A 24,779-nucleotide genomic window follows, 5' to 3' on the forward strand; every position below is an offset into this window, starting at 1 on the left:
TGGGTAATGTGCGCCTCCTTTATTTTTTTTTGTAGTCTGTTAGTTTGCGGCAGTGCGTCCAGCGAACGGAACGTCAAGACAACAAAGCAAACACACACACACGTGAAATAACAAAGGAAGGAGGGCTTGTAACTGTATTCCAGATTTGTTTTTTTTTTCTTGTCCTTTTTTTTTCTCCTTCGCTTTATATGCGCAGTTTCTAAATATATCTATACATTCAATACCCATAAGCGTGTGCCTGTGTTGGGAAGAGGAATCACACAGCAGCAAAGAACGAAAAGAGCGTGAGCGGGTAGGTAGAGGATATGGTAGGGAGAGGGAAAGAGGGAGGAAGGGGGAGGGGGAGTGTGTCTACCGAGAAAACACCAAGGCACGTAACGCACACACACACACAGCAACCACAAAAGAGAAAGCCAAAAAAACGGTCTCCCACACGAACAGCACAGGCAGCAACAGGAGCAGCGATGTCTGCTCAGAGAAGAGAGGAGAGCGGTCAAGGATTACAAAGGTGCCGGTAAGAGAGAGGCAGAGAGATGGCGAAGAGGCGAGCACACAACGCAAATGGGGCCAGCACCTACATGAGCAAGGAATGGACGATGCAAGCGCAAAGGCACGCTCACGCCTAGACACGCGCGCACACACACAGAGGCTGATACACTAGACGGCTGCTACTCAGAAAAAAAAGTGGCCACTAGAATGAGTCGCAGAAATCGGCGTTACAGTTGCTGCCTCGTCACAAGGGAGGAGAGGAGAACAGTCCCTGTACCTGGAAGGCGGGCTAGATAGAAGACAAGAAAAACGAGAAAGGGGAGAAGCACTGAGGCTCACACTTACGCTCAGGCACACACACACACACTCGCACTGACACACACCAGCGAAAAAAAAATGAAGAAGAAGAGCGGAAAGCAAGAGAAAAACTCAGCACGGGAGAGAGAGAAAGCGGGAAAAGGGAGGATGAGGGGATGACAACTGCCTAGCTCAACTCACCGATTACGAAAAAAAAAAGAAGCACGTGAGATAGAGAGAGCGACAGGAGGAAGTGTGCACGGCGGACACAGCAAAACTGGTAAGAGAGGTCAAGAAAAAAGAGTCGCGCGAAGACGGAAAAAAAAACGAGATCGTGTATTCTTTTGATTTCTGTTTTTCTTCCGCCACATCAGCGAACAATAAGCGCCGCACACCCAGAGACGAGGAGGGAGGGAGGAAGGGGAGAAATTATGATGGAAAGTTCTTTGACGGCTCCTTTTCGTGTCTGTCTTGTCCTCTCCTTTTGTGCGTCACTATGAAGCCTTTTTCTTTAGCTTCGTTTCAGCTTCCTTGTCCAATGAGGAGCGTGCCCGCGGGCTTGGAGGAGAAAAAGAGAGCGAGAGAGGTGGAGATGGCGTGTGTGTGTGTGTGTATGGCGTGTGTGTTCGTTCCCTTTGCTTGTCTATGCGTTTCTCCTCTCTTTTTATTTTTGGCCGTGAGATAAAAGAGGCACCTGTGCAACACAAACAGCAACAGCAAAAAAAAAAGAAATAAAAAGGAAAGAAGGGCGGGGCCCGGCAACAACCTGTAGCGTATGGTGCGCGTGGGGCGTGCGAGAGTGTTTGCGGCACTCCGTGTATGTATGCGTGTGTGTGTTTGTGTGTGGGGGTAGGAGGAGGGGGAGGGGAGAGGAGAAAGAAAAAAAAAGAAAAGAGGACAGAAGGGGGTGGCGGGCAAGTCTGGGCCCAATCTGACTCTTCGGGCTTTATTTCTTGGTGTGTGTAGGTAAGACCCTCCAGCCTGCACATACGCGTGCGTGTGCGGGTGTTGTCCGGGTGGCGCGTGTACGCCGACCGGCCGGGCAAGAAGAGTCACAAGGAGAGAGAAGTGGTGGTGGCGTGGGCGTGTTAAAAAAAAAATCAACGAGAGAGAGGGAAGGAGAGAGGGAGGAATGAATGTAAGGAGGAAGAGAGGTTTGTAGCAGCGCAGATGGCAGCGAAAAGCGCAGGCACCGAATATACCTGCACCTACTCACGTAGTTGACATGAACAGAATCGTCTTCGATGACCAGCATTGCACACAAGCAGCTTTTCCCTCTTCAGTACGGTTTCGCTTTACGTACGACGACACACAAAAAGGTCTATACATCATTCCGCAAGACAACAGCCGCCCTCTCTTACGCAACAGGAAAGCGTTGGGGAGGTCCAGGAGACCGCAACGCCCTCCAACTCTCGCCCCTTTTTTCTTCGTTTTCTGTTGTGCACGTGCGCACACCTATACCCACGCGCATGAAGCTCAATGGTGATCGGCAAACATGAGGTCAAACAGTTGAGACATGCGCACGGCGTCACTGACTGCCTCGCTACGGTCAGAGAGCAGTCGCTTCATCCTTTCCACCTGCGCGGCCCAATCCGCACTGGGTAGGTCAATGGCCGACATTAGCCGAGGCACCTGCTCTATGACCAGGGTGCTACGGAACTTTTCTTCGGTGCCGGTCGGCGGCTCCATGAACGACAGCTCCTCGAGCGCGCGCTGCACATCTTGCAGCGCGGGCAGTTGATCCAGCAGTGTCTCATTCAGCAGAGAGCGAACGCGCAGCAGCGTGGCCTTCTTGTTCTGTGTGTACTGATACTGCCTGCGACACTCGGCATCGCACAGAAGTTTGTGCATGCAGAACCACGCATGCGCCTCTGGCACGCATACCCGCTCCGACTCGTTCCCTGGCGCGACAACGAAAGCCCCTTTGTGGAACTTCTGCACCACGCCGGCTGAGCGGCGCAGCCACGGCTGGAGTAGCAGCACCTCTGCCAAGCCGAAAGGGATATCGTTTTTACGCAAGATGCTGTTCATGGCCGACAGAGGCAGCGCCTCCAGTCGATCCGTGACGAACCACAGCAAAGAGATGCACCCCATGGCGCGCTGAATGCGCTGCTCCCTCAGCTGCTGCTCCAGGTACGCAAGCGGGCTCTCCTTCGCCGCCGCAATCGGCACCTCGCCAATGCTCTTCTCGGAGAAGAGACGAACCACCTGGCGCCAGCAGTAGTCAATCAGCTCCAGCACATCATCGCCGAAACCAGCCACCACCTCCTCGTAGAAGCAAATACACTCCAGCAGGTTCACGAGCACTGATTCGTAGGAACAGTACATGTAAGTCGCCGTCGGGTTGTGCGTGACGGCTTCGACAACGCCTGGAAGCACTCGCTGCCTCCACACCTCCATCAGAAGCAACTCGTGCAGGACGTCGCCAAGCTTGTCGTGCTCCAGAAGGAACGACTTCACAAAGTCGTCCGTCTTCTGCATGGCGTTGCTGTGCGTGCACATATTCAGCCGCTCAATCGCCTCACGCTGATCCTTCCAGGAAGACGTACCGACCTCCTCCATAGAGAAGGAGCGCAGTTGCCGGATGCTGATCTCCGCATCCACTGGCGAGAGGGCGTTGCCCTTGTACTCCATTCGAAGCTTCAATGTGCAGTGGCTATGAGAGGGAAACGGGGGAAGGAGGGTCGATGAGCTGTGTCTTTGTGCCTGGATGCGTCTTGTGTGAGCTGATCTTGCGGATCATTATAGGAAGCTCACCGCAAGATCTACGGCGCGCGAGAACACGCGGCACCCACCCCGTCTCTGGTTTATCCTTTATCTTTAAGCGAGGGTGTAATGTATGCGAGTTGTGAGGCGCACTCGAGGCTTTCCGATGGGAAGACGAACGCACCACGCCGGCTGCGTATCGATCAGCAAGCCGTTTCTTTTTTTCGTTTGTGCGTGCGTGTGTGTGTGTGTGTGGTGGCCCGTGTATGCTCCGTCTCTGACGGGCCCTTGTCTTTCCGTGGAGTAATCTATAGGGCTTGCTGTCGATGCGTGCAATGGCGCTGTTCTGACCTACGGCTCTGCCGATCATTCAGATGCGCTTATGCGTGCGCGTGTGTGTGTGTTGTGTGTGTGTGTGGGGGGGGGGGTGCCGACGTAGGCAGGAAGAGACCGTGATAAGGAGAGGGCAAGTGGTGCTCACACATGCCAGAATGCAACGGCAAAGAAAGCCGTCCCCCACTACCGAGAAGCAGCAGAGAACAGCAGTAGTGATATCCACCAGCAGCGTTAGGACAGGCGACCACGCGCTTCGCACTCGCCGAAGCGGGAGGCAGCTATCCCTGCCTTCTTACTCCACGCTACCGCGCAATGAAAAACAGCGTAGACGAAAATAAAAGACGCAGAAAGCGAGTGGGAGGGAGGAAGCACTGAGCGAGGCATGCATTCAGGCCTCGATCCCTTCGACCTTACCGACTACCAGCAGCTTGTTTTGCCGCACGAAACGGTTTGCGGGTGGCGATTCGATAGCACACTTGTGCGTCTAAGAGAAGCGAAACACATGCACACACGAAACAAAGAAATACCGAGGAGGAGCTGATGTGGAGCAACAACAGCAACACGCACACACACACACGTTGGCAGGAAGGCAAAACAACAACGAGCGGTTTTTTTTCGTTTCAGGGAAGAAACGAAAAAAAAGGTGGGAAACCCCCCCCTAACGTCATGGCCTCAGCCGAGGCGACCCACTTAGATGCGTGAGGCCGCCGCAGCCCGAAAACCAAGAGAGGCGAAGGGAAAAGCAAAGAGCTGTAGAGCATCTAGGAGCAAACACAAACACACACACGCATATATAAAGGAAGAGTGGGGATGTGGGGAAGGCTAACGGTGAGAGAGATCTGGCGCGAAAGGAGTCGAAGGGGAAGAAAGTGCAAGACAGAAAACGAAAGAGGAAGATCATCTAGGGCAGGCACACACACACACACACACACGAGGGGTAAGAGAGAGAGGCAGACGGGCAGACAGACAGGCAAGTGCAAAGGAATGATGCCACGCTCGAGAGGAAGGGGGCCTACAAAGAAGGCCCCAGCACGAAAGCGGCACCCGTACTCTTCTTTTTTGTCTCTTGCTTGTGCACTGCTGAAGCGCATCACGACTATCACTCGCATAATGCTGCGGGTACCAAGAGAACGAGAGAGAGAGAGAGACAGCAATTATCCTACATGCAACAAGCAAGAGCCTGCTCTCCCTGTGGCATGTCTCGCTAGCTGCGCGGTCGCTTTCCCGTCGGCGGCGTAATGCCATTTGGAACATAGTAGTATTTGAGCAAGAAGGGGTGGCTCAGCACGCGATGTAGTGCCAGCCGCTTCGACCCCTCGCGGATGAGCAGATTCGAAATCAAATCCTTCGCCTCTGGTGGGACGCTATCGGGGATGGTGTACTGCATCGCATGGATCTTCTTGTAGATTTGGTCGTTGTCCTTGCTCACGAACGGTGTGTGGCCCACAAGCAGTTCAAAGCAAAAGATGCCCAGGCACCAGAGATCCGCGCTCATGTCATAAATCTGCCGGCTAACGATCTCGGGTGGAAAGTACTCGGGCGTGCCGCAGGAGGTCTTGCGCCGGTTCAGCGGGTCATGCACAGACCAGCCGAAATCGGCGAGTTTGATGTTCTGATTGTGGTCCAGCAGAATGTTCTCCGGCTTGATGTCGCGGTGCAGAATGTGGTGCTGGTGGAGGTACAGAAGCGCCTCGGCCAGCTGCGCCACGTAGCGGGCTGCCGTCGGCGGCGGGAACATCTTCACGCGATTCAGCTCGCTGTAGAGCATGCCGTTGCTACACGGCTCCAGGATAAGGTAGATGTCGTGCTCATCGAAGAAGTAGGCGTAGGTGCGCAGGAGGTATTTGTGCCGCGTGTTAAAGGCGATCTCGATCTCGCGACGCAGCTGGTTCACGATGTCAAACTCTGCCAGCTTCTTGATCGAGAGCTTCTTGATGGCCACAACGTAATTGCTCTTGCGCACACTCGCCAGGTAGACATCACCGTAATTGCCTCCTCCCAGCTTGTGCAGCAGCTCAAAGTCGTGTATCGTCCACTCCGACTTTGGAGACGGCGGGGTAATGATGAAGCTGTTCACGACATTGTCGTCAGGGCCGACCTCCGTCGTCATTATCTCTACGGTTTGTGACCGTTTTGTTGCTGTGTAGGTGCGTGGGGGGAGAGACGAGGAGTTTCTGCCTGTGTGTCAGGAAGAGAGGAAAGGGCGGCCGTGGTGTTCGTGGAAGGGTTTCTGGGGGAAGGAGGGAGACACCGGGTAGCACTTCACTCACGAACTCCGCAGAACACGGTCAGAAGAGGAGGCGGTGATGGTCGCCAAGGCGAGGAACTGGACCTGGGAGAAGCAAAACAAAGCAGCAGCGAGAGTGGAGGACAGGAGGAGAGACGACTGCGAGCACCGTGCACGAAGACGAGTTGGACGAAAACGCAGCAGCAGCAGCACAGCATTCCCCCGTGTGCGAAGAGGAGGAAGATGAGAGAGCGGCAGCGTCGATCTCTCCGCAACGTTCCGAAACGTCAGCAGAACGTTCAATGGGTTTGTCGTTGCCGTCGACACTGGAGGAGCACTTCTTGCTCCGCCGCCCGAAAGAGAGTGCCTTGCTCTGCAGCACACGCCGGGAGACAGGAAAGGAAGCGAAGAACCATAGCACAAAGAAGGAGCCGCCGACTGCATCCAACGTGAGCGAGCGGGAGGAAAAGAGAGACATGGAGGCGGATGTCCGTCACGTCCAGAAAAGCAAAGAGCAACACAAGGAACAGGGCGAGACCACGTCGGGATCGGCAACCACAGCTGCCACACGGCAGAACCGCAGTTGGCGGACACCACGCATCCGCCCCAACAGAGCTCAGAGAAAGAGCGAAGGAACGAGAGGAGCGTGTAAGAATCACTTCGCACAAGCACATACGCGCGCACAAACCTGCGTACACATCCTCGAAGCAAGAGCAAAGAGCTCGCCGAGCAGTGCGAAGAACAAGTCATCAACGGAGACCGCTTCACAACAACTGAGGTGGGAGAGGGAGGGGGGTAGCTGCGAAGGCCTACGACGCACATGCACGCGACGGCGGCGAGCGAGCACGAAAGAGTGTGTCTCAGACATGGCGGTTGCGCAGTGCACAGAACTGTCTCTGCTGCCTCACGCAAAAAGCTGGTCAAAGGTGCGTTCATCAATCACCGAGAAGGCGCCCTCTCGATCCTTATGGACGTAGTAGAACTTCTCCAGCGACTGCCCTCCCAGCGCACGCACAAACTGCTCGTCGTGCGTGATAACGACGAGCTGAAAGTGCTTCACCGCCCTCCGCGCCTGGATGAGGGTGCGCAGCGCGTCCGCCAGGCTGCGAGCGTTGTCGTCGTCGAGGTTTGTTGTCGGCTCATCAAGGGCGAGGATGCCGCAGTCGCAGCAGAAGGCTTCGCTCAGCGCGAGCCGAATGATGATGGAGGCGAGCACCTTCTGTCCAGCACTGCAGCGACCACGCATGTCCATCTCGTTGTTGCCCCGCTTCATGACAACGCGGTAGTTGTAGCTGCGCCGCGCCGTAGTCGTCGTCGTGCCCTCCGTCTCTGAGCGAATCTCCACCGTGTCGATGTCGCTGCCGCGGTACGTCTGGCGCCACAGCTCCGCGATGATTTGGTTGATCTGTGCAATTTTCTCCTGGTGGTACGACTGCACCGCCTTCTCCAGCGCACTGTAGTACTTCTCAATGTCCTGGATGGATATCTCCGTTGTTTGCACCTTCAGGAACGTGGACCGGTAGCGCTTCTCGATGTTCTGATACTTGTCGCCACGCAGCTGCTGTTTCAGCTGATTTACATCGAGCAGCATCGCCTCCGTGTTGCCATCCTGCTGCGCACGTATCTTCTCCAGCGACGTAATCTTGGCGGTGATCAGCTCGCGCAGTGTGGCCAGGCTTGCATGTCTTGCCTCCTCCCCCAGCAGCTGTTCCACGTCTTGCAGCCGGTCCGACTTCAGGGAGGCGAGGGTGCGCTCTGTCTCCGCCAAGTGCGCCTCGTCGGCCGCAATGGACGCCTCCTGCTGCAGGATGTCGATGTGGCGGTCGATCTCAGCAGAGCGGCGGTGCTGGTCGCTAAGTGTCTTCCGCGCTTCCTTCATCCGGCTGGCAAGCCCCTCCTCCTCCTGAGCCGCGGCTTTGTACGCGCTCTCAGTCTCGCGCAGGTGCACCCGAAGCTCCTCCAGCTGTCTGGCGCAGCCGTTCTGCACGTAGCTGAGGACCGGAGGCAGCGACAGCTGCAGCTCGCGAAGCTGCTTCTCTGCTGTGTCCAAAACACCACGCTCGGCAGCGTCCGTCTTCTGAAGCTCGGCACGGAGTTGCAGAACGCGTTGCTGATGGGCCTCCACGGAGTGCTGCGCCTCTGCTGCCTGGCGCTTCAGCTCCTCCACCCGCGTGCGGTGCTGAGCAGCCTCCTCCTGTAGTTCACGAGCGGCCGCCTCCAAGTCCTCCAGCTTTGAAACCGCGACCTCAGCCTGGAACATCGCTGTCTTGCGATCCTGCAGCTCCCGCTCTGCCGCATTCTCAGCCTGGCCGCGCTCCATCCGCTGGGCCTCAGTGAACTGCCTGTTGAGCTTGTGCAATCGCTCCGTCGCAGCCGCGTAGGCCTCACACAGCTCCTCATAAGAGCGCTGCGGTGGTTCAGCTCTCGCTGTGGCACCATCGCCGCTGCCCCACTTTCGCTGTGTCTCGTGTGGTTGCTGCTCCGCCTGCGCCGCCTCAAAGTCTTTCTCCTTCCTTGCCAGAGTATCGCGCAGCGCTACCGTCTTCTCTCCCATGGTGCATGCCATGCACAGATGCTGGTACATGGTGTCCAGCTGATGCACCACATGCTGGGCAGCATCGCGGGCCGCGCAGACCCCGCGCTGCTCTGCGCGGTTCTGCTTCATCTTATCCCCCAGCGCGTCGAGCTCGGCCTCTAGAACCGGAATACGATGCCTGTTCTGTCGCACTGTCACCACGACGCTCTGCAGCTTTTCAAGACTCTGATACGCCTCCTGGGCTGTGTTGACGGCCGCCTGCACAGCCGCTAGTGCCTCTGGGCTGGCGCGCTGCTTGTCCGCTTTTCGCGTCAGAAAGCTCTCCAGTGCATCTTCGCTGTCAAAGGGACGCTCGCAGACGGCACACGTCCTCTCCTCCTTCGCCACAACCATGAAATCGTGGTAGCACGACGCGAGGGCCTCCAGGGCGTGGCGTTTCTGCGCCGCCGTCTCCGCCGCCTCCCTAGCCTGCAGCAGCACCTCCTCGTAGACGTCCATGTCCGGGACGAGGCCGGCGCACTGTCTAGTGCCGGCATCCACAGTGCGGCGACACTGGCCCAGCTCATCGGTGCTGTAGGACATCTTCTGCTCGTGCAGCGCGCACACCTTCTCCAGCTCTAGCACACGCGCCTGGAGAGCACGCAACTCCTCCGCCTTCAGCTGCCGTATCTGGGCAGCTTGGGAGCGCAAAGACGTTAAGGTTGTCAATGAAAAAGAGTCGGCAGCCGCATCCTGCGGAACTTGTACGCCAACTTCGTTCAAAATCGGGAGCACGTCTCGCTGCAGCGCCGCCGCCACGGCCGCCCTGGCTTCATCGATCTGCTGGCGCATCAACACTAGATCCTGCTGCTGGCGCTCCAGCAGCTTCTGCTGCATCATCTCCTCACGCAGTTGAGCCACGGTACTATTCTGCTCCTCTAGCTCCATGAGAATGCGCTGGCTTTGGTGCTCCCCGTCACCTTTCTTCCGCAACTCTTCGGCGGCAGCGACACGCTGCTGCAGCTCCTCCACCTCCACCTGAACCTGGCGCAGCTTCGTGCGGCACCCATCCCCGCCAAGTGCCGCGATGGCAGCGGCGTTCTCCTTGATGCGGCGTCTCACATTCTCCACGGCGTGCTCGCGCACCTCTATCTCTTTCTTGCACCCATCCACGACGCGGGAGCCGCCCTGCACGCCGTCCTCCGCGTCTCGAATGTGCTGCTGAACACTCTCTGAGGCAGCGCGAGCACGCTGACGCTCCGCCGCCACGGCGTCCTCCGCCTTTTGGAGAAGACGGTGCAGACTGCGCTCGTCGATGTTGCCCTCACTCAGAACGTACTCGTTAGACAGGTGCTGGATAAGCTCACGAAGCTGCGCCACGTTTTGCTTGTGCAGCTGCGCCTCACGCTCCAGCAGCTGAACGTTCGAGCGGCACTTGTACATCTCCTCCTCTTGAGCGCGTCGCCGCGCGGTGGCCGCATCGTAGCGCTTGGTGTCGTGCACGAGACCCTCTTCAAGCTGCTGCATCTGCGCGGTGAAGCTGCCGCGCATCTCGAGCAGATCGTCTAGCGTCTGGCTTGTGGCTGGCACACCCATCCGGCGCACCGCCTCGCGACGCTCTTCGAGACGCCCGTTCGTGACCGCCACCTCACGCTGCAATGTCTCGATCTGCTCCTCCACCGTACGCAGCTCCTCACGCGCTTGGCGCAGGCCCCGTAGCTCTGGCTCGATGCCGATGCTGCGGCCCTGAATGGCCTTCACAACGCTTTCCTTCTGCGCTATTTGCTGCTCCAGCTGCTTTGCTTGCTCGCGGTGCTCTCGAAGCGCCATCAGACTCGCCTCGTGCTCTTTCAGCTGGCGGCGAAACTCCTTGCTGTTATCGCGGAGCCGGTCCAGTGCGAGGACGTACCGAGTCGCGGCGAAGATGTCGTCGAAGATTCGCTTCACATCCTTCGGTGGTCCCAGTGGCCAGTTGGACTCCTCCTGGTGACAAAAAATGACGTGCTCCAGCACAGCTGGCGACACGCCGAGCATCTCCGGCACGACACGGTCGACATCGCTGGAGCGGTACGTGCTCGAGATCACCTCCCCGGTGGCCAAGTCCTGGAAAGCGACGGTATTGTCCAGTGTTGTAAAAGTGACACGGTGCGCGCTGCGTGTGGCCTGAAAGGAGCGGATGACCTGCATCAGCTTACCACCCTTGCCGGTGAATATCAGTCGAATCTGCGCTTTCACCTCTGTTTCGCCAACAACCTTGGGATCATACACAAAGGAGCCCTTCTCGGTCCCAGTGCCGGGAGGCATGGTCCCCGTGCACGCGTTCAGCAGCGCCTCGATGATGGTGGTTTTGCCAGCACCATTCTTGCCGAGAATGACCGTCAACGGCTTCTGGAACTGAATGAACTGCTGATTCGCCGGGTTGGGGTCGAAGCTGCGCACGCCACAGAGCTGCAACTTCTCGATGCTCGTCATCACCTAGATGCAAAGGAAAACAAAAAAGAAACGCAGTGAAGGGGTGTCGCGCACGCGTCTTCGCGGCAGCGTCGTTCTTCGCTTCTCCGCCTCTCCTCCAGGAGCAGATATCTAGAAGAAAAATGTATGGTAGTGCAATTTTTATTGGTGTAGGTGTGCCTGCATGCGTACGTGTATTTGTCTGTAGGGGCGTTGGAGGCACCGACAAGTGCTTCCGCGTTTGGCGGTGCGCGCAGCTTCCGTGACGCGTTCGCTGCTCTCTTTTTCTGCAGCTGCTGCGGTTGTCCAATGAAGGAGAGCTGACGGAAAAGGGATGCCGATTCTCTGAGAATTTTGTGGTTACGGAGGTGTGTGCGTGAGAGAGTGAGAGAAACAAGCTTGACGCAGCACGCACGGAGGAAGTCACAAGAACACCAATTCCTCAATATACGGCAACGCACGTGTGTCTTCGGCCAAGAAACTTGCACCGGTGGCGAAAGGTATAGCCTGTCGGAAAGGACCAGCCTCGTCCCCGACACGATCCGCGTGCATGCACCCCCCAGCAACCGTGTCTTCCCTGACTCCACGGAGACATTCCTCGTCACCAAACTCTCGCACGAGCGACACATCGCCATCGCTGACGAGGAGCGACCGCACGCGAGCGCACGCATTCTTCTTCGTTTTCGCTGTCTGCGTATTTCGGATTTTCGCTGAATAAATGAGGCTGGTGGAAAATGAAACGAAAAAAAAAACATACGAAGACGAACACTCGCATGCACGCACACGATCCGTTTGTGCAAGAAATAACACAGGCGACAGGGAGGGGAAGGGAGTGTCAACGTGAACAGAGAGACATTGGAGGGAGAGGGAGGGGGTGGGAAGGAAGAGAACGGCCAGATGTCCTTGCCGCCCCTTCAGCACAGCAGTGCTCCTCGGCTTCGCGTCCTCTCAACAACCACTCGTACGCCGTCTTTCATCCGTTCAGTGGGAAGAGCTCACGCACTTCGTCACTCTTAACTAGTTCTTTCATTTCTTGCCGGCAGGGCGGAACGGCACCTTCCTTGTGTAGCGTATCTTGCGGTTTCCGACCGGGCGAGCGCGCACGGTGCGGCTGTGGATAGCGCACGCTATGCAGAAGCGCTGCTTCATGTACAGCTTCGGCATCGGGAAGTTTGCACCGTACACCGGCGACGCCTCCGCCACATCGCGAGCGGAAGCGGCATCCAGCATGCGGCGCACCACAAAGCGGCCGACGGCCTTGTCCTTCGGGGTCAGACGACCGCAGTTGAAGCAGTGGATCGGCTTGACGCGACCGCGACTGTGAGCGGGCTTCGAACGTCCGTGGTTGCGGCGCTTGGTCGTCATCTGCTCGAGGGGGCCGGAAGCGGAGAAAAAGAAAGAGGACCTCTTCCTTGATTGGTTATTTCTGTTCAAGTGTGCGCACATATTCGGGTATATGTATGTGTGTTTGTGTGTTGATGCGTCACCCAAGACAAGGGAAGAGGGCAGCGAGTACAGGAAGCAGATGCAATGTGCAGCGAGTGGAGCCGTGAAAAGAGCGAGAACAAGCAGGGCCAGTGCTCGCGTCCGCGCAACCGATTTGGGAATAGGACGCTCGCACATCCGCGTACACCGAGCGTGTGTTACTCGTGAAACGCGCGAGTGCATCCTTCACCGTCGAGTACATGGTGGGGGACGGCACGAGTGCGGATAGCGAGAAGGAGCGTGTCGGGAAACAAATTCAGCTAGGGTAAAGGCCACTGGTCATGTGTTGTGCGGCTCCCTTCCCCAAACAAGCACATCTGTGTAGACACCGACCCCAGGTTCCGGTGACTCGCCGCTTTTTTGTTGCTTTTCTCGTCTTCAATAAGCGTCACCGCCACCCGCACGTCAACGCAAAAAAAAAGTGTTCCTAGCCTGTATGTCAACGAACAACGCGCAGGAGATGCACGGTCGAGGGAGCGCATATCAGCACACAGCAGGACACGTGGAGAGCCGATAAGGCGAGGGATGGGTTGGCCGTAGTGCGCAGGCAATATGGGAGGTACTAGGAAAAGGAGTGTGCACCTGTTAGCAGTCACTGATGACCCCTGAGTGCTCGCATGCGTCTCGCTTATCCAGCTCGCCACTCTCGGCATTCCATCCTCGCCACTTCATATTCACTTCGTCCTGTCACGTGAACCTTGCTCACTATGCGTCCTGTGTAGGCCCCTTCATACCCCTCCCCTCTCCTCCGGCATCGCATATGGTGCTCCGTGACGACCTCAAACAAAATAGAAAAAAAAAAGAATCCTGCACCCTTCAGCATTCAGGTGCGTGCGTGCGCGTACGTGTGCGGAGAGCGACCGCCCTTGTCCTCCTTTCTTCCCTTGTCACCACGTGTTCCCAAATCAAGAGAAAGGAGACAAGGACCAACGACGCCAGAAGGCATACTCGCATCACTTCTCCTCGAAGCACACGCGCGGGGAAGCGGCCTTTAATGCACTCCGCACCGATCGACACGCAAAAGGAGAAGAAGAGAGGAGGGAAGGACGCAGGTGATGCAGCGGGGAGAAGAACGGCAAAACACGAAAATAAAATGGAAATGCAGACGGGAAGAACGAGAACACAAAGGCATCATAAGTCCACGTACACCGAGAGACACACGCGCACACCAAAGAGAACTTGTCAGGACTTAAAACGGAGAACGCCACAGCATCTTCACTCCTCACAGGAAAAGCGCGCTTACACACACAAGCGAACACGGTGGCGCTGTCGGTCGTCTAGCGTATGCAAACAGACGAAAGAAAAGGCGTGAAACGTCCAGCGTGACGCACGAGCTGGCCGAGAAGGGCGTGCGACATTTTTCGATGCGCCCCCGCTAAGGAGAGAGCACATGGTCGCAAAAGTCACAGATGTCGCAGAAGTGCCTGCTTGCCGCGACATCCACGGCTCTTCAATCCCGAGCGTCACCAACGCCATCATCGTAGATGCCAAAGATCGCCTCAGCCTCGGCCAGGCACGGAGAGTCGTACACCTTGATGATGCGCTGCTCGCCGCGACCCTTGCGCAGGCTAAGCCGCGTCGTCGAGGCGTGGGCCATAATGTGGCCTCCAATCGGCTTCTTAGAGTCCGCCTGGAACATCTGCGCGGAGCCGTCCACGTTGGCTACTACTTGGTTCGTCACAACCACTGCCACTCCGTACTCCTCGGCGAGGTTGTGCAGCGAGCGCAAGAATTTGCCGAGGTGCATCTGCCGCGCCGCGAGCTCGTTGCGGCCGCTGTAGTCTGTGCGGTAGAGAGCGGTTGCAGAGTCTACGACGATGAGCGCGAAGCGGTTCTCGGCCATCATGGCAGACGCCTGCAGCAGCAGCTGCTGTTGGTGATCCGTGTTGAAGGCACGCGCACACGCCACGTTAGCGAGCACATCCTCCGGGTCCAGCTTGTACCGCTCCGCAACGGCAACGAGGCGCTCCGGGCGAAAGGTGCCTTCGGTGTCGATATAGAGCGCCATGCCCTCCGCGCCACCCTGAGAGATGGGCAGCTGGCACGTCACGCACAGCGTATGGCAGAGCTGTGTCTTGCCCGTGCGGAACTCTCCGAAGAGCTCCGTGATGCTCCCAGTTTCGATGCCGCCGCCGAGTAGCTTGTCCACCTCACGGCTTCCCGTGGTGACCATAATGATCTCCTTGCGCGCCTCGTGGTAGGCGACCGCGGAAGTGAACCCCATCGGCACCAGCTTGGCGCACTCCGCCATAATTTTCTCGGCCTTGTTCTCGCTGATCCCCTTCACTGCCAGGATGGCCTTCTTCGGAGCGTAGGCCGCCGACTCGACCGTGTAAAAGCCGCACTCCATGAGCTTCTTGATATCCGAGCTCGCCACGCCGTAGTTCTCCAAGATCTGGATAACGCGAAAGCCACTTGCGTTCGGCTCAGCCATGTCAGTGCTCTGCTGCTGCTGCTGCCGAGGCTCCTGCTCTTCATTCTGGAGGGCCTCCTGCGGCTGGCTCTCCACAACCTCAACCTCTTCAGAGGGCCGCGCCGACGGACGACCACGGCGACCCTTGGCCTTAGAACGGGTCTGCATTTCGGGCAGAGAACGAAAAAGAAGGTTCTAGTGCCGGCGTAAGACCCGGCGCGAGTGCTGCGCAGCAGACAGCAGTCGAATGCCGGGCGAGGTAAAAAGGCGTCTGTGTGGCACTCAATAAAAAAAAGGCGGAGGAGACGCTAGTGCAGTACGGTGCCAGCGCAAGTCGAGGAGAAGGTAGGAGCAGCGATCAGCCAGCAGTGCCCGCAGTAGAATCGCAGAGCACAGTGCGCAAGCCGAGACACACGCACAGATACCAAAAAAAAACGAAAAAGGCGGTTCCGTGGCAACAGCCGCCTGGGTGGGCAAGAGCGTGAAATGCAGAGGATACACGAAGGAAGAGGAGGCGAAGGGGCGCGAACGGGCTGATGGCAGTCAGGCGTGCAGCACAGCGTCGATGTGCAGTTATGCGTCAAGAGGGTGCGGGTGGGGGTGGGGTATGTCAGTCATAGAGCAAGCGAGAGAAGAGGGGTGAGTGAATGGCAAGAGGGTGGGTCGGTAGAAGGGCAGTCGGCAGTGAAGCAGAGTATGTAGATGCCGATATGAGTGTGCGCGTGAGTGTGCGTGCGTCAGGACAAGGCGTGATCACTGTGCGTTGACGAGAAAGCTGGGTGTGTCTGAGTGCGTGAGCTTGAGCTGCGGTTTGGATGGGGCGCAGAGATGGGCGCAATCGTGAGCACAGCTGAAGATGACGTGACTGAGTTGCCTTGCGCACTCTCGCCACCTCTTCTCGTTTCCTTTGTTTGCTGTTGTTCTTTTTTTTTTGGGGGGGGGGGTCGGCGTTCCTGCTGAATGAGTGGGAAGAGATTTTCTCTGAGAAGTGCATCTAGTGTGTAATGTGTTCCTCTGCGCCCCGTCGAAAGACCGCGCTTCGTCTGGGCTACAGTTGCGGGGGCGGCGGTAGTTGCTGCTTTATTTACGTCCTCCGTAGAAGTACACGTTGAGTGGTGGACGACGTATGCCCTCGAGGAAAAGAAGGTGGCGGTGTGGGCCCCGCTCCGCAACGGGCCTTGATATCGAAAAGACAGCCTCTGTGTTTTGGCTGAAGTGCGATCGGCGCGCGAGGTGTGTCGCACAAGTAGTCGCAGGTTTGAGTTCAGTTGAAATTTTCTATTCTTTCTTTGTGTGTGCGTGTTAAACAGGAAGTGCGACGAGTGCCGTGTTGCCTGAAGCGAGAATTGACTAGTGAGTGTTCGTGACCGACCGCACGGATGAAAAAGAGGTACCGCTATGCTGCGGCAAGGTGAGGAGGCGGAGTTTGGCGAAGGCGCTAATGAGTAGAGCACGGAAAGTATGCCCAAGGGGAGAGAGTCGCGGGCGGCCACTCAGAGCGCCACCCTTACAACCCGCCTCCACACACACGTCCAGCAATCATAGGACACAAGAATGGTACGTCGACACATAGCTTGGATTCACCGCTTACGCAGCAGTCCCATAGCCCAGGCCACTCGAGTTGGTTTGAGTCCGCTCGATGACATATAGAGGATGCAATGCCTGTCTCGTCGGCGAGTGGCCGCACTTTATCTCCGCGTTGGTTGGTGTGTATTCGTTTGTTTCACTGCTCGTGACCGCCGTCGTTCAGTGAATGCGCAAACACCGCGAAGCCAGAGTCAACACGGCCCTCCGCACGTCCCTCCTTGAATCACCGCTGCCACCCCGCCCTCTCCACACGGATGGCGCATGGTCAGGCAGCGCAGCAGTGAGAAGAAACGCGGTCCGAGCTGAAGAGAACGGAGTGCGAGGAAGACGCAAGCGTGATGCGGATGGCCAAGGGGTAGACGCATACCGCACACGCAACAGAAGATGATACGCGGCAATAGTGCCGCGCACCAACAGATGGAAGAAAACGAGTGTGGAATGATGTCAGTCGCCGCACAAGTGCATTCTCACTATTTGCGCAGCTTTTCCCTTCGACCATGACGAACAACTTGCGACGACCCGTCGCTCGGTGCCACGACCACCTCTCGCGACGTGCTGCGATCTTTTCCGCTCTCCGTCTCTCTCCCTTACTCCCTCGATGTGTAAGTGCGTGTGTGTCTGTGTGACTCACCGTCTTTCTCTCTGCACGCGTCCAAACAGAAAAGGGGGTGAAGCGAGTAGAGAAGTCTGTCAAAGTACAGTACAACACTTCCTCGTCTGCATTGCTGCTGCTGTTGTTGGTCCGACACTCCTTTTTCGCTCGTGTGAATCGAGGTGTGTAACTGGCACCAACGAGAGGGGGTGCGGGATCGAGAGACGCATCCTTCTCGCGAATACTAATTCCTTTTCTTCTGCGCTGTAGAGGAGCACACGTCGCATCACTGAAAGCGCGCAAGAGTGCAATCACGCGCGCCGAACATAGTTCGAAAAGTAAGTGAGCATTACAGGGAGGGAGGGAAGGGTAAGTTGTAGAGTTGTGTACGCTAACCCCCTGGAAGGTGAGGGGGTGGGGGTGGAGAGAGAGACATACAGACACCCGCATGCATGTCCATCCCCTGCACACAGAAGCGGAGGAGTGCACACCCAGAAGAAAAAACGTAAGGGCGAAACAAGAGAAGAAGGCTTCGTTACTTTTTGGCATGGATGGTGAGTATGTGACATGTAGGCGCTTACGTGTACGCACATGCGATGTTAACAGGGGAACAAGGAGAATAAAAGGAAAGCCATGCCCGTGGGAAAGCGACACGAAAACGGGAGAGCTCGGAGCAGCAGGGCTAGTGGTGGCGGCGCTGAAGAAAAGGCACCACGGAAAACGTCATTCAGGCCTTTGGTTGGCAGCGTCGCATGCTTCTCATCCCGGAAATGGCACCCAGCATCCTCCGCATTTTCTCTCCCTCCTCAGCCGCTTTTATTGCCTGAATGAGACCTCCAAGTGCCGAAGCAGTCCTGCATCCCCCTTCGATGTAAAATGTTCTCAAAATTGTGGCGCCGGCCCTTTCTTCATCGCTACTTTGTCTGTCCGCATTGCCTCGTCCCGCGTGTGGCGATAGTGCCCTCCGTTACCGCCACCTCCCCACCCCTCCCCGTCCTCCCTGTGCTAACTGCGCCCCCTTCTTCATGCGTGTCCGCGCAGCTGCCAATGGAAAGGGCACCAGGCAGAAGAAACGGCTGCAGGTCATTGTGTAAACATAAAAGACAGCCAGGGAGGTAAGGGGGTGGCAGTGCCCACGCTACAAGCCGCATGCCTGAAGATCGCATACCCGACACAACGAAGGAGTACGGAGACCCAACGAAAAAAGGCAAGACGAACATGACAAGAGCTCAAATACAGGCACACAAGCGCCAGAAAGACAACCAGCGGGGCACAGATGCGGCAAGCGTGAACTTCACCGCAGGCAACACATAGGAAGAGCGTTAACATGGACGACCAACGTCCGAAGATACACACAGCGGCTTCCCTCTGATACGTGAAAGCCCCGAATACAACCGCGGAAGTACGCGGGCGGCACAAGAAAAAAAGGCGAGCAGAGGCCAGATGTTTTGCTTGTGTAATGGGCTTGAGCAGATCCTCCTCGACGGCGATAGGGAAGGGGATAGTACAGGCAAGGTGCCTCTGGGGGTCACACCAAAACGAAGAAATGGTACAGGGCAGTGGGAGGAGGGGAGGGGGGCAACAAGATGGGAAAGAGCGCCTTGCCATGAGAAAGCAACGACAAAAACGTCAAAACAAGGAGGTATCAATGCAGCAGAGGTGACCAGCTGTGCGTATCACAACAGGTTGAGGCTTGTATGGTGCTGTTGCTCTTGTCAAGCTGCTAGGCGCCTCGAATGGCATGGGTGAGGTGGAGAGCGAAACTGCTGATCATGTGACGAGGAAGCTATGGAGGGGTGGACAGATAAGGCCCACACAAAAAGCGGCAGCGACAGCAAACACTGCGTAATTTTTTCTTCTGTGGTCAATGGCAGGTATGATCTGCATCGGCTCTGAGACTGCAGCTCCGTTTTTCCCCTTTCGTTGCTGCTCAGGTGCCTATAAACCGTGTCGCTGCCAAAAAAAAAAATGTGCTGGCATACGTGCGTGCGCGGTGGCGGAGCTGCGCGTAGAGGCACACATGCAACTTCGACTCGGAGAGGAGGAGATCAGAAAAAAAAGTGCGCGCGCTGTCTCCCGTTTGCTTTTTTTCTTTACGTTTAGTACAGTTCTCGCGTGTAGGGTTGCACACATGAACGGCGACTACGAGCACTGCCTTTCCTCGCCTCATCGCCTGGTTGTGTCGCTCTTTTCACTTCGCGCCCTGCAACGCCCAAAGCAGCCGAGGCACGGAAGGTCGCGCGCCGAGCGCTGGCAACGAAGAACAGCAAGAGGGCGAAACGCGAAGCGAAAGAAAAAAAAGAGCGTGGCGGAAAAGAAAAAGGCGGACGGCAACCGATGAAGAGGGAGCGGAGACAGTGTGGTCACTGCATTGATGAGGGTGGGCGTGAACTTGTTTGGGTAGAGTGGACGCGTGATATGAATGGCAGTCGAGTTCGCTATGCGTGCGCGGTGAAGCCCTGTATGAGAGGTGGCAAAACGAAAAGGCGAGGAAGGGCAGGGGTGAAAGTGGAGAACGCTGCAGGTAGCGTCAGAGATGCGGCTGGGGAGCTGGGGCGTATCAGACGGGACAGAAAAGGAAGCGGCGTCATGCCCGCTCGCAGCAGCCGCGAGGCAGCTCAAAATGTCACTCTGTATACAGAAAGGACACACACGGAGGATATGCGCTGTGGGTTTGCTTGTTTGGCTTGGTGTCACTGTTGCTGTGGTGGCGCTCTACCACGAGCTGGCGTGCGCGCAAAGAGCGCGTGTAGGAGCTTCGCACAGTTGCGTGTGCGGTCCACACCCACCCCTTCACTTGGACGACCCCGTCCGGACAGTGAAGTGATCGGGGGAAGAGTGGAGTCACAACAGACAGATGCAGAGGGAGCTCCGCAAAGGAGATGCAGTGGATGGCACGCAAGTACTCATGGAGAGGTGAAAACGAGTGGAACCAAAACAGCCAACAACAGCAAATAAATATATGAGAGACCCACTTCAAAGGCAGAGCGGAGGCCGCTCATGCATCGCGCCTTTCCGCAACAGAAACGCTCACGTACGCGGCAACGCTACCGCCTCACATGCGTGAGACCAGCGTAGAGCTGGCCACATGTCTTGCATTTTCCGCCCGAGGCGCACTTCATGGCGCATTGCTTGCAGAAACAGGGGTGATGGCACGAGTTTGTTTCGAACTCGATCGCCTTCTGGTGGCACTTCATGCACATCGCCTCCACCGGCTCCTGAAGGAAGCCGCTCCCGGAGGACGCGGAGGACGGCGAAGCAGAGGCAGGCATCGTTGGAAAGCGATTTGGTAAAGTCAACGTGAGGCACAGATGGTGCGTCTCTGGGTTTTTATGTGTATCAGCAGCGTCTCTCGCACTCCCTCCTCAGCAACCGGTGTTCTGCCTCGCGGCTTTGTGTGGTGTCGGCGGACGAAAACGGACGCTTGACTACAGCATGTGGCTTCTGTGTATGTATGGTCAATGGGAGTCGAAGCGGTCGGCGCGACGCAGCATCAGCAGAAAGGAAATAGGGAAGGCCAATGGAAAGCCGTCGCGGCCCTTGATACAGGAAGCAAACGCAGCACACACCATCAAGTGAAGCAAGCACACGTGCGTGTGAGTTAATGAGTGGGTGCGTGGGCGCGTGGTGTTGGAACAGAGGAAGCACAGGTGCAGGAGTCTAGTGGCAATGGCCAGGCGAGCAGAAGAATGTTGGGGGGGGGGCAAAGGTAAAGAGAACGGCAGCGACGGAGACGTGAGACGGCGCAGACTCTGTGCCGCTTTCTCTCTCTTCCACCGGCGCGCATACGTCCGCCTCCAGAGAGTAGAGACCTCTTTTGGCCACCCTGTAAGTCTCTCTGAAGTGAGGTGCAAGGCTCGCGGAGGGGAAGAAACAGCGTGCCACATGAAGGTGCACGCCGATTCACCGAAGTTGCACTCGCTCCTTTCACGTATTCGCTCTTTGCTGTCCATGGAGTACCTGTGTGTCTGTGTCTGTACGTGTATGCATGTCGGGGGGAGGAAGGGCTCGCGACTCACTAGCAAAAGTTCGCGGCGGAATGGGGGTTAGAAGCGAAGAACAGCCGACAGGCAGGCGCCGAAAAGTAACAACATCAGCCCCATACACGAGCACACGCACACACAAGGCATAGGAGCGAGGGATGGGGACGGAGGGCCAGATGGGGCACCAAAGACACAGAGAGAAAGAGAGCGAGCGACACACACGTTACGCAAGCAGAGGAGTGCAACTCAGCAGTAACAGCAGAAGGAGAGAAGAAAGGCAGACGCACGTAGAAGTGGCCATACATGCAACGAATATGCGTTTGGAGACATACAACCCGACGTGCACAGGCACGCACACGAAACGTACATGGGTCAATGAGCCTCCCTGCCGCAACACTCACCTTTTCCTCCATATCGACAATGAAGCGACGCTAATAGCGACTGACGCGCTGTAGTGGTTTGCAGAATGCGTGTTACCGCTTACAGACCCCGACACGCCTGATGCAAGCCGCATCCCTTATAGCAAACTGAATGGTGGCATGTTGCCGTCTTGCGCTCGACTCTCTTCTGCACTTGGCGCACATAGACACAAGCGGTTGGAGCAAATCACTTGCATACGAAGCCCGGATTATCTGACGGGATTCGGCAGAGTTCGTCGACGGGGCTTCCCTCTTCTTACCGCCCGCGTAAGGCGACGCAGACGACGGGGCCGAGGAGATGACAGAAAAGCTACGGCTACGGCTACTCGAGCTGAAGGAAAACGGCGGAACTGCGAGAACGCCGGCGTAGAAGGCGCCGTACGTGGTGATTTGAAGCAGTAGGCTCATGCACTGGGGGTTGCGGCGAGTAAAGGCGGAGATGGGGGTGATGGAGTTTTTGTCAGTGAATCTTCTCACTCTCTGTGCTTTTGCTCTCGTCGTTAGCGTGTGCCGGTAAGTGTAAGTGTCCGTGCACTGACACACAGACAAAGACACACGAGAGTAAAGGGAGGGAGAGAGGGAAAGAGAGAAGGGACGCATTTGTACAGGGGAGGGTAAGTGACAGAGAGAGAGCGATAAAGGATGCACGCGGACGCCGTTGCGCCGTACACCCATGTGAAAGAGACTTTGGCGGAGAACATACACACACACGTGTGCACCCATCCCCCCCCCTCCGGGCTTTACGACTACCACGACGTAGGTTTAGAAGAAGAGGAGGGCATGGCATGGCAGTGCGTGTCCATGCTCACCCTACAAGAGCCACCACCGATGACGACACCCTTTGCTCCACCCCTTCCGGTCACAAAAGCAGAAAGCCAGAGAGAGGCCCCGGATGTGTACGTGGAGAACAGAAAGAAGGAGGTGCCAGTGAAGAGAGTCGCTCGCGAGCGACGCCCCCCCCCTCCCTCCCAGCATACAAACACATATGCGCGCGCGTGTGTGGGAGTCTTGGCATGATTGCTGAGTCCTTGTTCGGGTAGTAGGGCACAAATCGAGAAGCGAAACCGCCAAGACACAAGAGAAAACGAAAAACAAGGCAAGGGCAGCGCACAAGCACGCACGGCATACACGGAGAGTGAATATGGGGGGAGAGACGGAGGAAAAACAGAAGTAAGCGAGTGGTGTTGAATGGCTGCGCCGTACAGAACTGTGCGCTCACACTCAAGCTCATTCGATTGTGCATCAGTTCGCGGCGCACTGCGCACGATAGGAAAGCCGCTTCAAGTCAAGCATGTGCATCGCCTTCGACTGCGCCTTGTACTGCTTCAACAAATCCTGAAAGTCACCCTTGTCTGCCTTGTAGGCGTCCAGGGCGCGCCTTCCCACCGTCATACAGTCGCTGCTCATCCTACGCACGTCATCCTCGAGGGTTTTGATAAGGGCCTCGGGGGTGCCGACGGAAAGGAGGAGTTGATTCTGCTCCAGTTGCTGCAACTGCGACACCTGTTCATCAAGGTGCTGCTGCAGGTCCTTTACCTGTGCCTCCAGCGTATCCACCTCGTTGCGTAGCGTCGTGTTCTCGTTCGCAACTCGCTCGATTTCACTGATGGTGTGACGACTCGCCTCTCGCATCAGCTTCACGATGGGCAGCTGGTAGCAGTACGCGTCAAGGCAGTTTGGGTTGGTCACCAGATCCTGCAGTAAGCGATCCGTCTCCCCGCTCAACTGTAGTGTTACGCTGCGCATGCTTGGCGGCTCTACAGGTCCCCAGCAATCTGCCGCGTTCTGAAACGCGTTACGGACCGCTTCGACCAAGGTGGACGTGGTACTGCTCCACTGGTACGCCAGTGCCTCGGAGGGGTTGATATTGGGAGGCGTGATAGGGACGTTGTGGCAACAATACGGCATCGTCGCCCTTGGCGCAGCCTTCGGAAACGACGAGGGCAGCGTCACGTACAGAGAGAGGGCATACTCAGTCATCGGGGTGATGCGCAGTACATCATCCACCTTAAGCACCGTCTCCTGCGCGCTTTCCGTGACGACGGAGGTCGATGGGAACTGTCGCCGCAGCTCCTCCAGTTGGCTACTGCGATCTGGAGGCATGTGAACCAGCCAAATGGAAGAGCGAGCAGTTGAGGGAAGAAAAGTCGGAGCCACAACGGCAAAATACCAAGCCTTGCCCTAAACCAACCAACAACTACAAAAACAAAACATGCAAAACACAATACGCAAGCGTCGGCCTCTTCCAACGGAGGGAAACAGGCTCAGAGATGTCCACGTGGCAGCGACGGAGAAGATCGCAACGGAAACGAGAGAGAATCAATGAGGTTGGGTCATCACCCCCCTCTTCCAATCACGATAGGTGCAAGGCGTGTGTGTGTGTGTGTGTGTGTGTGACACCCCCAATCCCTCGCGCAACACGAATGGGTAGAGAGAAAGTCGCTCGCGCGTGCGTGCGCTCACCTCCAGTGTGCTCAATGAAAGGAAGGCTTTGTGGTAACGGGTGAAGAGGATAAGATGGGGTGAAGCGGGTGAGGGGAGGAGGGGGGAGGCGGTCGCACCGGCGAGGAAAGAAGAAATGGGCCTATGCAGGCGTCTGCTTTGCTGGAGCTGACGCGTTGCCGATCCTTGGCCAACAGCATCCGTTAAGGATATAAAAAAAACCACCAAAAAGACAGGTGAAAAGACCGATGCGGATTTAAAGGGAAATTGGATGAGAGGGCTTGATTCGATGCACTCCACGAGCACACGACCAAATACTGTGATTCTGAACTCGTGTTCCACACCCCACGGCACATCTGCTTTCATGCAGAAAAACTTCTTCGCGGGAGACGCAGACCCCAACGACGGTGCCAAGTTGCACACCGGCTTTCGGGGGAGGAGTGAAGTCGTCACTTTCCAACGCAAACTATTAGCACTGGCAGGCAACGGCTGCATCAGAGCGATTCAATAGGAAACGAAGTAGGACCCTCCGTGATTTCTGCGTTTTACAGCGCTTCCAGCAGAGCACCACTGCTGTTCCACAAAGGCACGACTCCTTCACCCCTTTCAAAAAGCATTTATTCTGCCGCTAGTCAGCCCGTACACGCATGCACAACCACTGCTAACCTAACTCTGCGGCTCTGTGGCTACATCATGCTTGTCCAACATAAACCGTCTGCCGTCGAGCCGGGCTGCACGTCACGCAGGTTCTTCCTCTTCTTCCTCACCCCTTCCTCTCGCATAGATGCAGCGCAACCGGCGCCGGTAGAAACTTAAGTGAGCTGCAGGCCGTGATCA

At 56.7% G+C, this 24,779-nt stretch overlaps 6 protein-coding genes across 6 annotated transcripts; all 6 read right to left on the reverse strand.

Moving 5' to 3' along the window:
- Positions 1–2,262: 2,262 nt before the first annotated feature.
- LINJ_28_0540 (conserved hypothetical protein) lies at positions 2,263–3,420 on the reverse strand (the record flags this gene model as incomplete). The annotated part of the gene is made up of 1 exon (XM_001470050.1): positions 2,263–3,420. The coding sequence occupies one exon, from the start codon at positions 3,418–3,420 to the stop codon at positions 2,263–2,265; it is 1,158 nt and encodes a 385-aa protein (XP_001470087.1).
- A 1,612-nt stretch (positions 3,421–5,032) lies between these two features.
- Positions 5,033–5,938, reverse strand: LMAIRK (putative protein kinase; the record flags this gene model as incomplete). Its single annotated transcript, XM_001470051.1, has 1 exon — positions 5,033–5,938. One exon carries the CDS (start codon positions 5,936–5,938, stop codon positions 5,033–5,035), a length of 906 nt encoding a protein of 301 aa, XP_001470088.1.
- Positions 5,939–6,959: 1,021 nt separating this feature from the next.
- LINJ_28_0560 (RAD50 DNA repair-like protein) lies at positions 6,960–11,042 on the reverse strand (the record flags this gene model as incomplete). The annotated part of the gene is made up of 1 exon (XM_001470052.1): positions 6,960–11,042. The coding sequence occupies one exon, from the start codon at positions 11,040–11,042 to the stop codon at positions 6,960–6,962; it is 4,083 nt and encodes a 1,360-aa protein (XP_001470089.1).
- A 1,005-nt stretch (positions 11,043–12,047) lies between these two features.
- LINJ_28_0570 (putative ribosomal protein S26) lies at positions 12,048–12,386 on the reverse strand (the record flags this gene model as incomplete). Its single annotated transcript, XM_001470053.1, has 1 exon — positions 12,048–12,386. The coding sequence occupies one exon, from the start codon at positions 12,384–12,386 to the stop codon at positions 12,048–12,050; it is 339 nt and encodes a 112-aa protein (XP_001470090.1).
- A 1,570-nt stretch (positions 12,387–13,956) lies between these two features.
- On the reverse strand, positions 13,957–15,087 carry RAD51 (the record flags this gene model as incomplete). Its single annotated transcript, XM_001470054.1, has 1 exon — positions 13,957–15,087. One exon carries the CDS (start codon positions 15,085–15,087, stop codon positions 13,957–13,959), a length of 1,131 nt encoding a protein of 376 aa, XP_001470091.1.
- A 7,655-nt stretch (positions 15,088–22,742) lies between these two features.
- LINJ_28_0590 (conserved hypothetical protein) lies at positions 22,743–23,603 on the reverse strand (the record flags this gene model as incomplete). Its single annotated transcript, XM_001470055.1, has 1 exon — positions 22,743–23,603. One exon carries the CDS (start codon positions 23,601–23,603, stop codon positions 22,743–22,745), a length of 861 nt encoding a protein of 286 aa, XP_001470092.1.
- Positions 23,604–24,779: the final 1,176 nt, after the last annotated feature.

This window comes from Leishmania infantum, chromosome 28 (assembly GCF_000002875.2).
Source record: "Leishmania infantum JPCM5 genome chromosome 28".
NCBI lineage: Eukaryota > Euglenozoa > Kinetoplastea > Trypanosomatida > Trypanosomatidae > Leishmania > Leishmania infantum.